The sequence below is a fragment of the Sparus aurata genome, chromosome 13, assembly GCF_900880675.1.
Source record: "Sparus aurata chromosome 13, fSpaAur1.1, whole genome shotgun sequence".
NCBI classification, from domain to species: domain Eukaryota; kingdom Metazoa; phylum Chordata; class Actinopteri; order Spariformes; family Sparidae; genus Sparus; species Sparus aurata.
The window spans coordinates 17,845,357-17,862,844 of record NC_044199.1 but is presented as its reverse complement, the minus strand read 5'-3'; the positions used below and the strand labels follow the sequence as shown (position 1 = coordinate 17,862,844).

The window sequence follows — 17,488 nt, the reverse complement described above, 5'->3', positions numbered from 1 at the left end:
TTAGTCCATCTAATATATCATGATTTTACAGTATATACTGATACTGAACAGTTCTGATTATAATGTTCTACTTGACATTTAACATTTTAAACAAATTACGCTTTTTAAAAAGTGATGGCGTCATGTCCCCAGTGTTCTTTAATGACACCTTTGTGTTTTACTGAGCCTTATAAAAATGAATGTCTGTAATGTCTGTAATTCATTTTTAAAGATTTACAGATTTACTACCATAAGAGGGAATTGGAGAGACAGACTAACAAATTGTTGGTTTTTGTCTTTTTATAGTGAGTGTCACCAAAAACGAAGGAACACAGTACAATCCTTTATGAGGGGAGGACATGCGGTGTTTGATCATCCTTCACTGAAACACATCTTGACACTGATGGTCCAGCCAGTTTGCAGGTCCATGTAAATGTCAGTAGGGGGCTCTGCTGCACAGTCCTGTGAGGCCAGACTGCTGTTGGGAAGCTGATACACAAGATGAAGCCACGTTCACAGTGTACTCTTCGCTGCGATGCATTGTGCAGCAGTGCTATATACAATCAAAATAGTTTTCTAACGATTGCATGAACACTTTTGAACATCCCTGGCTTATAGAATATTTTATCATGTCAGCTTTCCTTTGAATATGTTCAATCAGGACACGGCACCTGACTCCTAAAGCAAATTGAACAGTTTTAAATTGTGTTGAAAGTGTCATATCAGAGTACGTATTCAGCTGACACATTACATGACCAAACAGGACTGGTAAAACAGCCAACCCTCTCAAATGGAAACACAGCCAGTGGCAATTGTTGAAATCATCAACAAATGGTAGAGTTGTGGTTAAACAAACATTAGTTTAAACTGTTAAAATACTTTGTAAATTGTTAATAAATACTGTTAATCTATCAGCATTATTTGGATGGCCATCATAAAGTTGCAACATTTGTTCATAAACCTTAAACCTTTTTGACACAATATCTGCTGTTACTTTTGTATTTACTCAGAATAACCTTCTAACAGAATATTTTTTATACTCCTACTTATGTAAAGGATCTGAATAATCCTCCACCCACTATTGTACTTTGAAAGTGAAGGAGACAACTGAGACATCAGGACCAGTTTACCACAGGGGAAATTCCCAAATGTCCCTCCCTTATATTGCTATGTTATTCTTGTGTATGAAACTCAAAGAGTATATAGGAGATGTGTCAAGAGTGAAAATATTGTGTCTATGGGCCTCTCATGGTTTGTCTCATGTGACAGTTTTATAGTTGCAGAGTATATGTGATAGGGAGGGCTAAAAATGCTAACTTAGATAAGCCAACAAACTCTTGTCCAAGGAGTTCAAGGACTCCAAGGAGTTCATCCTGAAGAGTATTTTTGTAACCTTTCTATGTAACCCCTCCTAGTATGCGTTCTGAGAATGGCTGATACATTTACAATTGCTTGATAAATAAAGCATTTCATAACATAACAGTCAAATAACTTGAATAACTGTTCAACAGTCAAATAACTAAAGTTTGATTACCATAAATGTACCATTTATTAAAGGGGCACTATGTTGTCGTGGATAAAAAATGTAAACTTGATTATTATACTTGAATATTTGCAATATTTACAAGGTAATAATACAAACTCAATATCTTTCCATAACCGAATAAACAAGCTGTTCAGAGGAAAAAAAGGTCCTCAGAGCACTGTTTGAAGCCAGAAAGGTGGCAGTGTCCGCCAAATATAAACAACGTAAAACAGTATGAAATTTTTTTTCCCTTTAAGGTCAGTTTGTTTATTAAGTCATGAAAACAAAAGAAAAAGATTTTATTTATTTATTTATTTTCAGATTCTTTAGGGCATTAGAAAACTACATAGTGTTACCACTGGACCTTGGTGCAAGATGATGTTAGGATTTTAGGATGGGGGTTGCCAGATCTATTGCTCAATTCTTAATCAAATACTCGTGAAAAATACTAATGCAAGCGCATATACCAGGGCACACGCACACACACATGCAGACACATGCGCACACACAGAAAAGCGGCTGAGTTAAGTCAAATTGCATTGTTCCCCTGCTGCCCCTTCTGCCTCAGTTGCTCTAAACAGCTGCCAGGGCCGGCCCAGCGTGTCGCAGCAGGGAGGGGAGGAGCGCAGGATGCAGCGGGAGTTCAACAGTCTTCTGGGGGATTCCTCCTTTGCAGGAAGGCAGTGGACAGCATCAGTGTGTCTGGCTGGGGGGCTGGGCTCCTGAATAGGCAGCTGTATTCACATTGTGAGCCAGTCATTTACCTTCAGCCTCTTTATGGAGCCCTTAAACCTGAGACTTAAGCCTCTCTGAAAGGGCATTATTCACTTGGAGTACCTATAAAACTCTATTCTACTTGATTCTAATCCCCTTCTCCTCTCTTCAGAATAAAATATGACTTTGTCTGTTCTACCTAGAAAGTGAATATTTACACCAAACCTGTGCCTGATCAAATTCAATTAAAAATTCCTTTATAGGCTGCATTTCTCTGTACTGTTCCACATGAAACATTGCATTCATGCGGTTGAATCCTGTCCTACATCAGCAGAACACATACATTGCTCCAATCCTCATCCCTCTCCAAGCGCTATCCCAAAGGTATTTTTTCCCAGTTTCAACAGGGTTGGTCGACATCTGGCCAAAAGAGACCCAGATTTTGCACAATGAAATGGAGAGAAAAATAATCTATCTATCGATCTGTCCCGCTGCAAGTCTATATGTAAGTTTCCTCCCCCTTTCTATTGGCCCAGTTGACCCCTGCACCCTTTCCTTTTCTCCAGTCTTCACCCCCACCTGTTCTCATTCCCTCGTTCCTCCCAGCTCCCCCTTTCATCTCCCATCTGTCGCTGAAGCTGCCGCAGGACAGAGTCTGGGCCGGAGAGGAAAGGTACGATTGAAGGCAGGCAGATTTGTGGACAGGATTAAATAATTATCATGCCTCCCTTTGTGCCCCAACAAAAGAGTAATTATACATCTGCTGCTAAGTCAAACAGTTGTGTTTTATTTACCTCATCCTATCTGTTGTTTTGGGGAGGATTTGTGACGTGATCAATGACTCATGGAGACAGATTTGTTTGTTCCATATGTGAAGGGAATAATCAGATTGTGTGTTAGCAGGCCGCCATACAAAATGTTTGTCAGTGTAGCTTTTAATAATGGCCTTTATACGGCCACTGCAGGGAAGTGGTCCGCTGGTTGTGTACTGTGTCTAACTATTGTACCATTTTGACTGAAACTCTGCTTCAGATGTTTGTTTGTTTTTTAACTCACAACCAAAGAGCCACCTTTCCCTATACCGTGATGAAACTCAACAATTCTTATGGATGATGGAACCCATTCAAAACCATCTGGAGAAACTCAAACATGTATGGGCTTTCAGTGTTCAACAAATGAGGCTCTACATTGTTTTTTAAAAGTTGACGATGATTATTAGAGGCAAGGCTGAATCAGTAAGTATAAAGTATCAGTCAGACATGCATGCTGACCCGGTGAGGTCAACCATTATAGCTTTTTCAAGGCCGGTACCGATTATTAGAAATCAAGGAGACCAAAAATGTTCATTTGCAGTTAAATTGAGAACCAAAGTTTCAAACAACCAATGATGGAATAAACCTAAATACAATCACATAAAGTACTGTTCTTAAGGATAATTGCAATTTCTGCAACATCATACCTCCTCTCCACTAAAATCATGTGATGAATTTAATGAAATAAATAAATGAATAAACTATATATATATATATATATATATATATATATATATATATATATATATATATATATATATATATATATATATATAGTTTATTCATTTATTTATTTCATTAAATTCATCACATGATTTTAGTATATATATCACTAAAAAATCTATATATCTATATATATATATATATATATATATATATAAATATAATAAATATGACATAAATAAATAAATCTATTAATTGTGATGTTTTACCAATCAGATGTTGTTGTGGGCGGGACACTGCTGCATCAGAGCCAAAGCAGCACAATTTTAAGTGCCATGTAATCGGCAGTCTGGCAGAAGAATCACTGATAAAAATGCTGAATATCAGCCCTGATAATTGGCCAGGGACAATAATCGGTCTACCCTGAGTATGTACCTTGATTGACTACATGTAATGAAAGACTACTGCAGCACTGACAGTGAAGAGATAATAAAAAGAGTTAAATGACATTTTAAACACTGAATTGTCCATCCGCTGTATACAAACAGCAGGTCCTACTCTACTTGATCTTATTGAAGGTCATTAAGAATTTCGATTAGAAGATGTTGCTCATGTGATCTGACTATAACTCAAATGATCTTACTTAACTTAGACACAGATTAGTATTAATAAGGTTGCATACTTGAAAATGTTACAACATTACCATGTGGGTTCGTAATTTGATTTTGTGTTGGTGGACCTAATGTGTTAATGTGATCACTACAGCAAGCTCATTTACTGAAGTACTACACTTAATGTTAGTACAGTTTTGTAGTATATGTACATTACTGGAGTTATTCTATTTTATGCTACTTTATACTTTTACACCACTGGATTTCCTCATTACAAATTGTTCTGCACTGAGTTACTTTGTCGATGATTGAACTTACAACAGTTTATAACCTCTCAGCCACACAGCATGAGCACATTAACACATGCACCATTAAAATGCTTCTCTCATGTTAATGCAGCATTCACATTTAGCAGACGCTTTTGTCCAAAGCGACTTACAGTAATTCATACATTCATACACTGATGGTGGTGGCTGCCATGCAAGGTGCAGATCAGAACATCAGGAGCAGTTTGGGGTTCAGTATCTTGCCCAAGGACATTTCAAAATGCAGACCAGGGGAATTGATCCAGCAACCTTCCATTAACAACATACCCGCTCTGCCCCTGAGCCACAGCCACATCAGTTGTAATAATCCGACAATATTCAGCATATTAACTTTGAATGGAACCATTTAACATAATATCTACTGTTACTTTTTTATTTACTTAGAATTCAAATCTAAAGTGCCAGACTTTACCTTCTTACAGAGTATCTTTATACCTCTACTTATGTAAAGGATCCTTGCACTTCTCCAACCACTACTACTGTGATAGGTAGACAAAAAAAATGAGACAGGATACCACTGGGGACGATTCATCTATCTGGCCTGCATGTCTCAAGGCAACATTTTACACATTTATATGGATAATATTAGAAAACCACTGCAGCAAACGAAGACAAGGCGTAGCATTGACTTATGTGATGTTATTTTGCTGGTGTACTATGTAATAGTAATAATGATAGTAAAATTTGAATATGAGTGCCATGTATTATGTTGCAGAGATGGCTACTTAAGTTACAGTTGTCTACCAGCTAGCCCCGGCCTGTCCTGTCACATGATACCACTTTTTACCAGCGGGAGGCGTAAGTCTGATAGTCCCGTAGTGACAGCTGGGGGATACCTCAGCTGTTAGTGTACAGAAAAATGCAACCACACACCTGAATGCAGAATCTCTCTTTTATCGAACTAGGCTCCACAGATAACTGAGCCATGAGCTACTCCGCTAAAGGTAACTAGCTACAGACAAGCAACGCTTGCAAAGAGCAGCAGTTGTCAGTTACTCTGATGGTATGCTGCCCCCTATGTTTACAGAGCTGCCATAGAATTCTGCCCATATTCTACAAATTATACCTTTTGTGCAACTTTTTCATATCAAATGATGTTTTTCTGCCTGTTTCTTGAGCTTCTGTAGTTATCAACATAATCAATTGACTTTTTTGTATTTTGTCCTGACCTGATGAAACACAAAGCAGAAAGTGTTTGAATTATCAAAATGTATTTATAATTTCTCTTTAAAGCACTTTGGTCAACGTTTATTATTGTTTCAGTATTCCCTATTAATAAATCAACCGTCATCATGATAGTAAAAGAGGAATCGAAGGTTCAGTCTGTGGTGAGAGGGGAAGACTTCAGTCGTGGGGAAACGCTTAAGAGAAAAGTAGCGTTTCTATATTTGTAAGCACAGATGGCTTGAACAAATGAGAAGTAATAGGCCTAAAACACTGATTTAACAACCTAGGAGAAGGGACACTAAGGAAACTTATACTAGCCTTGTCTGTATACTGTAAGCCAGCTGTCCTGCATGAGTCCGGAGGAGGACTAAAGAAAAAGTAGATTGCCTAAGTAGACACAGATGGCCCGAGGACACAAGAAAGAGTCTCCAATCTTTATAACCTGTGACCGGGCAGAGACAGTAAGAAGTTATAAGACACAGTACAGTATTCTGTCTGTATCATTGTTGGCCAGTGATTTGCCTAATAATACGGCATGCCCCTCTGACTCAGCCCATACATTTGCTCATTGTTAATGTGGCAGGCCAGTGTGCATATTTTGGTACCCTATAGTGCTTCAGCATCCAGCATCGTAATGAGACCAACTAATCAACTAAATGACATGCATACATTTGTGGCACAGACACGTACGCACTCACATACACACACACAGGACATCACAGCCCACCAGACAGCCATTCCACACCTCCTATTGTCCAAAAGTCAGACAGCAGGCTGGGGCTGCAGAAGTGGCCACAGCAGGCTTACTTCTCCCCCGAGGGCCTGCCTGACTCAGATCTGCAGCTCCCCCCTCTCTCTTTCTCCAAGGGTCCTTAGGGAGAAGGATCTCCAAGCTGCTGTGGGCTGAAGATGAGGCAGATGCCGGCCACTCGAACTAATGGGAGGTCCGGGGGGGATGACATGACTCCTCTTTTGGTTCCCATGCCCCGTGGCACGCTCATGTCACACTCCTGCAAGTAATACACATGATAACAGCGGAGAGGGTGCACTGTCCATCTGCTCTCCTGACACAAAGACACACATCCTCCACCACAGAGAGCCGCGGCAGGTACTGTGGATGGACACACACATTTACAATGAGCGTCTCTGCTTATGAAATAGAAGATGATGTATGAGGCCATGTGTGTGACATAAGGGTTGGAGGATGTAAGAGATATGATATTGGAACGTGCTACACATGCACACACACGCACCACACACACAAGCACGCACACAAGCACACAAGCACACACGCACACACGCACACACACACGGCGATTGATACAAGTGTCAAAAACGTAATTGTGGATTTTGGAAACAGGTGTGCTTCAGCTGGGCCCTGTATGAAAATGATTCTGGGTGGGGGTTATGTATTTTTGTCTTTTTGCTGAATTGACTGTATTCAGTCAGGAGAACAGGAGAAGGGCTTTTATCTTTTCACATCCCAGATTTTATTCTCCCCCTCAGCTCTTTATTCAGATTATTCGTCTGATTTATTGTTTGATTTGTTTTTCATGTGTTTTCCTTCAATATGTTATTCTCAAGGGGCATTATGTAGTTTTGGAGAAGTAATTCAAACTCATAACAGTAATATTTTCAATATCAATGAGGTAATATTACAAACTCAGAAATACTCATCATTTCCATAAATGACTAAAGAAGCTGTTCTCAGTGGAAAATAAGGTCCCCAAAACACTGTTTGAAGCAAGAAAATGAGCAGGGTCAGCCACATATAAACAAAGAAATTATGCTGGTTCCTTTTTTTCCCATTTTGTATGAGCTAACATAGAAGATTCCTGACCCCTCCTGCCAAATCATTTCCATACAAACTCTCGCATTTTAAAAAAGTAGTCAAAGCAGACATATTTGTCCAAGACCTCCTTTGCACAAGTCTGTTGTCGTGTCTTCGTAAGACAAGGATTCAAATTCCAACCTCAAATAATAATAAGTGGAAAGTACACTAGTACTACACCCAATCCATCACCCAGTCAGTAGAGCCCAGTTTAAAAGTTACAGCCCTGTTCAGTGCTCGCCCACGAGACCATACTCTGCTGTTTCTTTTATGTAGCTCACTGCTAGCTAGATGTGTCTTATTTCTTAAAGCAACACTATGTAACTTTTTAAGCAAAGCTGGATACTTGATCATTGAGTCTCATCTCTAGATTGTCAAAAACTGTCATCTTAGTTTGGCGTGGAACCTGTAATATCAGCTCAAAGCATCGACTTCGACTTCGACTTTGACTTCGACTTCGGGTCGAGGCTCAGCAATCAACTGTCCAGGAAGTTACAAATTAATGATTTAAATGGAAACATGTATCATAAAATACCCACAGTAGATGGATCAAGGAGGTATTATATCATACATTGTATTATATACTTCACATCAAGCTAGAAAAGAATAGATTTTAAAAGGAAAGGTTCACTGAGAAGCCTGGATATTTTTTCTGGACTATGTAAAGACCTTAACAGTTACTCCAGAAGATGGAGATACCTAACACACACACACACACACACACACACACACACACACACACACACACTAACACACACACACACACACACACACACACACACACACACACACACACACAGTTTCTTTGTTTGTTGGTTTGTCAGCAGGATTAATCAAGAACTGCTGAATGGATTTGCATGAATCTTGGATTGAGGGTGGGTTTTGGCCCAGAATTAAGTGTTAGTGTAGATCAAGGGATTTTCTTTTTTACATTTGTTAACATTATGAGTTAGTTAGATAGGGCGCTGTTCAACATTTTCGTTAATTTCTCATGGAACAACGCATGGATCTTGACCTAAAATGCAGGCGTATTTAGGTGGTTACAATTTGAGGCAGGTCCAAATACAAATCCGATTCAGCAATTTTTAAATGTATTTTATTTGGCATTGGATAAGGCTTGATTGAATTCAAGGGGACTGCTGGAGGAGGTATTTGCTCTACAGAGTGCCGTTCTAGTTTGTCCTGCTTCAGAATGTCCCCAATACTCACTTTGTATTTGACAATAAACAGCTATAAGAAAATAAAAGGGTTGACTTCATTTCAGTGCATTCCCTGATTCAGTCAGGGAATGCCCTGTGGTTCAGAGGTCCTCAGACCCTTTTTTATGATCAAAGTTCTGGACTCAAAGTTTGTAATAAAAGTTTGTGAAAACCACAAGACCTGCAAGGCTGCTGACTAAGCCCAGCCACTTAACTGAGCTTACTTTACATACAACCGTGTTGTCAGTTTCCTCCCGCGTTTGTACTCGTTGTGCTGCAAGGGAAGCGTGCCAGGAGATACAGGGGGCCACTGCAGGCACGCGTCCTCTCTGCTCATTACAATATCAATCAGACCCCCAGCCCCATCCACCGACCGTCACACACAACACAACGCGTGTGTGTACGGTGTGAGATGAATAATAACCAAACAGCTGACACTGAGTTTAGGTACAAAGTTTGAACTCTTTGATTTCATGTCAGTTTGTTCAAATGTTTTTTGTTTTTTGGAGTTCCGATGACTTGATTCATCTCCATTCACACAGTCTGACACAAACTCGCTTTTACAGCTTTTAGTGATTATTTAAGTGCTGGTGCTCAGCGATCATCAATGCTGGGATGTAAAAGGGTTCAAGTCCAGGCGACGATCACCTTCAAAGAAAATAACCAAATACAAGTCAATATAAGTTCATACATTTTTCAGGCTCTTAAAAGCCCTCATGTTTCTTCTTCTATTAAAGTCGGTCATACAGGTTTATGTCGGTGCTGCTGGCTGGATCAGACCCAGTGAGTCAAGAACGGTTTAGGTGTGTTTACCCTCCACCACAGCCCTGCCAGCGACAGGTGCTGAAACCGACCAGTCGCCCTCCCTAAATCAATAAGGGGGTAGCGGTTTGTGTGACAGTGTGTGTGTATGTGTGTGTGTAGGGTGGGCTGGTGGGGGGACGCTATGGGGAGACAATAGCCGGGTTTGGAGCCCCACACGGTCGACCATGTGCCGTTGATTACCATACAGCTGTTCGCATGAGGACCAGACAAAGGCAACATGATAGTCCAAACTCTGCAGGCCCCCCCCAAACACACACACACACGACCAGATCTCCCTCCTTTCTCTCCTCCCTCCCCCGCCCCGCGCCCTCTTCCAGGCTCAGGAGCGCAGCAGAAGAGGTCTGAATAGCTGCGAGACGCACAATGCGGTCTTATCCGGGGGCCTGCCCGCTCTTTGTCACCTCACACGCGTCAGGACAATTATAACGTTGGTTGTAAAGAAAGAAAGGGCTATTCTTCCCCGCTTCCTTCTGATCTTTGTTTAGTGTAGGCAAGCTCCTAAAAATGAAAAATAAAAACGCTGCAAACAATGGTCTGTGAGCCCGGGACTGTTAAAGTGTTTATTGTCCAAGTGTGTGTTTGGCCGTCATTAGAAAGTGTCCAGGCACGCTCAGAATTTGAACACCTTAATAACTGTATTTATTCTTGGACGACACGATTTTAAGAACAAAGTCGCCAGTGTTGAAACCACATGTACCGTTAGGAAAAATATATATATATCTTCAATTAAGATTCACATGAACTAACTTTCTTGTTAGAAGGTTTCAAATTGGTCACATTCCGTTCCTTCGGCCACCATTTCTGGATGGTTCAGATTCATGCACATTATACTAAACATTTCGGCCTGACGCCAGCTTCTTATGCATATTCCTATCAAGAACTCCGTCCAGGTGTAATGTGGGTTGTCTAAATCCCCAGGCAGGTCCCCCCGTGTCAGGCTGCTCCCCTGAGGTCTGCTCCGGCTCCACCTCCTTGCCCGTGACGCGCAGCATCGGACGGTATAAAACCATTCAGCGTCTTTTACACACCAGAACCAAAACAAGAGGACCGTAAGGAAGGACGACCACCGGGAGAAGACTATCAGAGGGAGACTATCAAGAGAAGACACGGATTTTAGGAGACAGTAACAGGATCGCAGAGTTTCAAAGTGATGAAACTTTTTTGAGTTTTTTCTCCACATCTTTTGGGAATATTTTATTTTTTGCGCACGACGAATGTGGACATCCACGTTAAAACTTGGAAGCAAACTCTGAGAAGACATGGCACATCTACACCTGAGATACCTCTTGGCTCTGGCCTTGGTGCACGTTGTAAGTTGGCTTCTTGTTTGTGCTCACAGTAACAATCCCAAAACGTCTTTACGCTCAGCGCGTCTGATGTCATTTCTCTTTCTTTCTTTGCAGGTTTTTTCCTCTGGTGTGTTTGAGCTGAAGATCCATTCCTTCCACACGGCGCAGCGCATCTGCAGAAGACACAGGGACTGTCACATATTCTTCAGGATTTGCCTGAAACACCCGGAGGATGTGATCTCCGCAGAGCCACCTTGCACCTTTGGCACCGGACACACCAACGTCATCAGGGCCGATCACACCTCGATCTCTAGCAGCGCTCCCATCAGGGTGCCTTTCCACTTCAAGTGGCCGGTAAATAGAAATACAGAGTCACACACACACACACAATAATGGTATTGTTGAGCTCTTGGAAGTGGTAGATTATGGTTTTATTTTAATGTAAGGACTGCGTTATGTCGTTTCATAGTTTGTCTTTGTATTTATCCAAGTCTTTAACTGCGTAAAATACCACATGAACTACATGCGTCATATTTACTGCTCCTGCCAAACACTAAACACGTTTTTCTCTGTTCCAGGGGACATTTTCATTGATCATTGAAGCTTGGAACGCTGAATCTCCGACCGAATACACCGGTAGGTTCTCTTTCTTTCTTTCTTTCTTTCAGACCAAGATTAACCACATCCATGCGATAGAAGCAGCATCCTTGCAAGATCATTTATTTAAAACCTTACCTTTCCCCTCTAGACAACCAAAACAACCTTGTGAGCCGTCTGGCGACCAGGAGGAGACTGGCCATCGGTGAGGACTGGTCCCAGGACGTGCACTTCGGCGAGCAGAGCGAGCTGCGCTACTCCTACCACGTCTTCTGCGACGAGTACTACTTTGGAGACGGCTGCGCTGAATACTGCAGGCCCAGGGACGACACGCTGGGCCACTACACCTGCGACGAGGAGGGCAACCGCATCTGCCTGGAGGGCTGGAAGGGAAACTACTGCTCTGAGCGTAAGTGAATGTTAATTTTTGCCCGTGTGCCTTTGAGCAAGACACTTGAATCCTGCTATAGTTCCCTGGGTGCAGTTCAGCGTCTTACCTGTGGAGGGAAGTGAAGAAATCGTAATGTACCAGAACACATAATCTACATGGGTCTGAATTATCTCTCTGTCATAGACTGCCATCTCGTATGGCATCATAGAAATAAAATGTAGCCTATCTTTTTTTATTTAGTGAAGGCTTCAAAAGTCCAACAATAGCCTAATAAAATAAAGTTTTTTTTCATATAGGACTGTTACACTGCTCATTAATTAGATTACTTAAAAAGCTTTAAAAATAAATGGTATCCTTTTGGAGGCTGTTTTTTTTTGTTTGTTTTGTTTTGTTTTTTTAAGGTGAACGGCTCATGTGAGGAGTTTCCAATCACTGTCTTCTACTGTACAAAACAACATAAAGAAAACTGTCAGAAAACCTGAGAAATTAACCAAACATTTTAAAAATTGCACAATGTTATAGAAAGTGAGACAAAATTCCTTTATCCATCCCATCATTTGACAAACCAACACACCAACACACAGACAGGGGTGAAAACAAAACCTCCCTGCTGGAAGTAAAAAAAAAAAAAAAAAAAAAAAAAAAGTTAAGATGAAAGGACTGAATCCTTCTCAAACGTCTTCTCCTGTAAAATTGGAAGATTAGACTGAAGTTTTGGATAAAAAGTGAGTCTTGTCTTGATACTCAGCTTGTGGCTGATGTTTGACCCCCCCACACACATACTATTTGCAGGAATCTTTTCTGGCACTGTAAAGTATTTCCTTTATCAGAGAGATGTCCCATAGTGTTGTGTTTTACTCTTTTGCAAGGCGGTCTACAGTGATCCATCTGCCTTTTGTTCTCTGTTACAATGAAAGAAAGAGCTGTGGCCCCTGTTGCACACACACATTTTTCAAGGTGATCTGTGTGTGTGTGTGTGTGTGTGTGTGTGTGTGTGTTGGAGAGAACGAAAGAGGAGATAAAAGAAAGCGATTTTCTCCGGCAGTGTGCCTGCCAGCTGCTTGGCTTAATACTTAACCAACAGTGAAGTCTGGAGCGGGGCTGGGGTCAGACAGGGGGCCCTGTACGTGTGTGTGTATGTGATGTTTGAGAAGGCGTGCCCATTGTAATCACACACCCTCCCTCTCTCCTCTCCTCTCCAGCCATCTGCTCGGCGGACTGCAGCGAGAAGCACGGCTACTGCGAGGCCCCAGGGGGCTGTACGTGTCGCATGGGCTGGCAGGGCCCCTCCTGTAATGAATGCGTCCGCTACCCAGGCTGCCTCCACGGGACGTGCAGCCAGCCGTGGCAGTGTAACTGTCAGGAGGGCTGGGGGGGCCTCTTCTGCGACCAGGACCTCAACTACTGCACTAACCACAAGCCCTGTGCCAACGGTGCCACCTGCACCAACACGGGCCAAGGCAGCTACACCTGCACCTGCAGGCCTGGCTTCGGAGGCACCAACTGTGAACTGGAGACCAACGAGTGTGACAGCAACCCCTGCAAGAACGGAGGCAGCTGCAATGTGAGTAAAGCTTTTTTAATTGTATAGATATCATTCAGACAATTATATTATAAGTTTTGTGATAAGATCTGTTTAAATATGCAAATAAGACTACCTTATTAAATATGCACCAATTTGCATAAATGTCCAGAACAGAAAAAAAGACTTGTTATGGAAGCAAAATAACCAAAAATCCCAAATTTGACCAGAGCATAAAAAAAAGATGTTTTCACCTGTAGTGTCTCCCCAATACAATACTACAAAGGTTGCAATAAAGGAACAAGGCTATCACAGATAATATCAGATCAACATTATTGATCCCTGCAGGGAATCAATAATGTCACAAGTGTCACACAGCAGAAAGACAACCAAAGTTACTTAACGATAGTCGCAAATAGCTTTCAAAATCTTATTCACTAACACCACAATCCCACATAAAGTAACACATGACACATAAAACAACTCTGTCTCTTAAGATTTCCTCCCTAACCTGAAGGTTTTTCTTCCTTTGCCCACAGGACCTGGAGAACGACTACTCCTGCACCTGCCCACAGGGCTTTTACGGAAAGAACTGCGAGATCATTGCAATGACGTGTGCTGACGGCCCCTGCTTCAACGGCGGCACCTGCGTGGAGACGATGACCGGAGGCTACACCTGCCGCTGCCCTCCCAGCTACACCGGCTCCAACTGTGAGAAGAAGCTGGACCGCTGCAGCAACAGGCCCTGTCTGAACGGTGAGTGGGCCCCTATCTGGCGACACCTTGTGGCTGAAGTCGTTCACTTTTTTTGTGTGAATGAATGTTACTGTCGGCGCTCCTGCGTCAATGCACCTGCAGCAATTTACAGGGTTAAATGTAATCCTGTTAACACTCCTGCTGTAAAAGAGTGCTTGTCCCTGACCTCTTGGATGCTGAACTGAACATTTCTCCCTTCTGCAGGTGGTGAGTGTCTGGACCTCGGCCAGAGTGTGCTGTGCCGCTGTCAGGCAGGCTTCACTGGTGCCAACTGCCAGGTCAACATTGACGACTGCGCCTCAACCCCCTGCCAGAACGCTGGAACTTGCCAGGACGGTGTGAATGACTACACCTGCTCTTGCACCCTGGGGTACACCGGCAAGAACTGCAGTGTGCGCTCAGACGCCTGCGGTGAACGTCCATGTCAGAACGGTGGCACTTGTTTCACCCACTTCACTGGGCCAGTGTGCCAGTGTCCCAAGGGCTTTATGGGTCCCAGCTGTGAGTTCACGCTCCAGCCCAGTTTCAAGCCCGCTTTGCGCCAGACGTCCCAGCCCTCCTCTGCCACCCTCACCATCTCCTGCATTCTGGCCGTCCTGGTGCTGGTTCTGGTGGCGGGTATCATCTTCTTGAGGAGGAGGAGGAGACTGCAGGGAAGGAAGCACTTGAGCGACATCGCGGTCTACAATGACCTGGACACGGTCAACAACCAGGGAGGAAACGAGAGAGAATCCTTCCTCGGTCCTAATGGCATGTTCAAGATCAGCAACAGCACGGCTCGCCTCAGCCTCTCCCTCTGCCCCGATGGCAGATCTGGGTACAGGCACAGTCCCGTGGAGAGCAGCCTGGCCAGGGGCGAGCGTCAGGACTTCATGTGGAGGGACGAGGCCGGCCTGGGCTCCGGGGCAGGGCTCAGATGAAACAGAGAGACAACAAGGACGTTCACACAGGCGCAGAAGAATATTAGCACTTGTTGCTCCTCTCTCTTCATGCACAGTGAGGAGAGGAGCAGATCCATGAGCCGAAAAGTGCTCCGCTCATGATGAAGATAATGTACCATTAAAAATGTAAACAAAAGTGTAACTCATTATTGACAAATGAACTATTGTGATGAAGATGATTTACAAAGATTATTCACAAAGTATATGGGGCAAAGCTCTTCCATGTTTAAGACCCAAAGAAACTAATAATACAAACCACTTTTCATGGACCTACAACACAAACCAAATACAGGAAGTCACAAAACTCTGACCACCTCTGGAAAACCTGCCCAAAAATATGTTCCATTGGGTTTTTGATTTGAATATGTTCACTTTGTTCAATTGTTTCCCATTTTTTTAAACGCAGAATTTTGGTTTTGCTTTTCAATCTTCCTTTTTGCCATTATTTCCTTATTGTGCGCACCATCATTTTTTATTCTTTATATTATTTATTTATTTGAAAACTTATGTTTATGGCTTCACTTTGATTGTCACAGATGTAGATCTCTATATTTATATGATGCTGAATGAAGAACCGACGCTGATGTTGTACCTGGATGTTTTATGGGCTGTGAAGGCTGTGTGAAATATCCCAAAGATGTTCAATGCAGGGATATAAAGACAGTGTGTTTGATCACACAAAGTCAGCCATTACTGTAATTTATATATATATAGCTTATATACTACTTATCATGTTGCTCCTTCATGTGCCATTTTGTGTTCATGCCAAAGTTTGTGTTATGTCACGTTTTCATCCATATTATTTAAGTTCATCATGTTGTGGTTGTGAAGTGGAATAAAATATTGCTTTGATGCGATTCTGGGTTGAGGTCTCTGTTCTTCAGGATTGAATCCTAACACTTGTTTTCATGGACAGAATGCTGTATTAGTGGAAATTAAGATTTCATTCGAAAATGGTATAGACCAGGCGTCCAGGATCCAAAGCCCCCTTAATTGACTGATTTCCAGCACAAAGTGTCATTCTAGCTGCGATGTTCAGATCACGATCATTAATAATTAGAGATCCTACATATTGAAAGAGTATTTTTACCTCACAAAAAAATAAAACAGCAACATGGCTACTTTGGGCAGCCCTGATTAAATCATTTCATGTTATGTCATATCAAATTATTACATATTTCATGCCCTAGGCTGCAGACGATCTGACATGTATGAATCTGCATGTAGAATTATCCACTGGACACACCAAGGGTATTCAGAATAAGTCTATCACTTTAAATGTCCAGGCTGAAGTGCTGATTACAGAGGCACAGTTTATTCCTGTGAACTCTCACTGAGAACACTCAAGAGGGCCAAGAAGGGATGGATTTTTCTCCATTGCATACACACAAAAACTGGAACTAAGCACACGACCCTAACAACTTTAAGCTCATGTTTCAAAAAAACAAAGTCCAAACTGCCAAATAAGTGCAAGTTCATTGTTTTCACCCGAATGGACATTCTGAGTCACATTTTTACAAAACACTAAAGACAAATCATGTCATTTAGCTCTTCAATCGCCTGTCAGAGCGTAACAGAGGCCTTGGGTGTGTTTGACTGTGTTGTGAAAAAATGGAGCAGCATTGAGAAAAGATAGTGAGAGCAAGAAGAGGAGTAAAGGGAGTAAGAGGATGGTGAGCCAACATTTTCCCAACTTCGGGTTTTAACTCTGACAATGCTGCAATATCCATTGTACGTTTACAGTGTGAGCTGGAGTGAGTTTAGAACAATTTGAGCTCAGTGGATAAAAAGATGTGCCGCGTATCTATTCTGATATGATTGTGTCAGTGTATTATTTATATGATATGTTCACAGTGTTCACAATACAACCACAGTGTTTATACTGTATGTACCATAACGTTTCAACTTTCTGGCACAAACTCCAAATGGTAAAAAGATACAAATAAAAAAAATGGAACATTTAAATAATAAGACAATTCTATATATCTGAATAGTTCACATGTAACTCATGGAGCCTAAAGAATTTTTATGGTGTTTAAAATGTAGCACAACCGTGTTTGAACTCATGTTCTGTTAGTGATGTTCATATAATAGCTTTGTGATTAGTTGTAGTGGAAAGAATCAGTTTTGACAAAAGAGAAGAGGGGTTTTGAGTGCAGAGTTCAAGTTTATTTGTATAACACAATTCAGACACAAGGCAACTCAAACTGCCTCACAGGGGGCATACACATTTTTATAAAAAAAATGCATTTAAAATGCATTTAAAACAAGTAGGCAGAGATCAAGAATCAAAACAGCAAAACAAGTTAAGAAATAGGAAAGTAGACTAAAACAGAATAG

The 17,488-nt window shown here is 41.8% G+C and overlaps 1 protein-coding gene across 1 annotated transcript; it reads left to right on the top strand.

Moving 5' to 3' along the window:
* Positions 1 to 10,672: 10,672 nt before the first annotated feature.
* dlb (deltaB) lies at positions 10,673 to 16,005 on the top strand. The gene is made up of 7 exons (XM_030436964.1): positions 10,673 to 10,962; positions 11,056 to 11,295; positions 11,520 to 11,577; positions 11,690 to 11,947; positions 13,132 to 13,493; positions 13,991 to 14,207; positions 14,412 to 16,005. Exons 1-7 carry the CDS (start codon positions 10,912 to 10,914, stop codon positions 15,125 to 15,127), a joined length of 1,902 nt encoding a protein of 633 aa, XP_030292824.1. The 5' UTR covers positions 10,673 to 10,911; the 3' UTR covers positions 15,128 to 16,005.
* Positions 16,006 to 17,488: the final 1,483 nt, after the last annotated feature.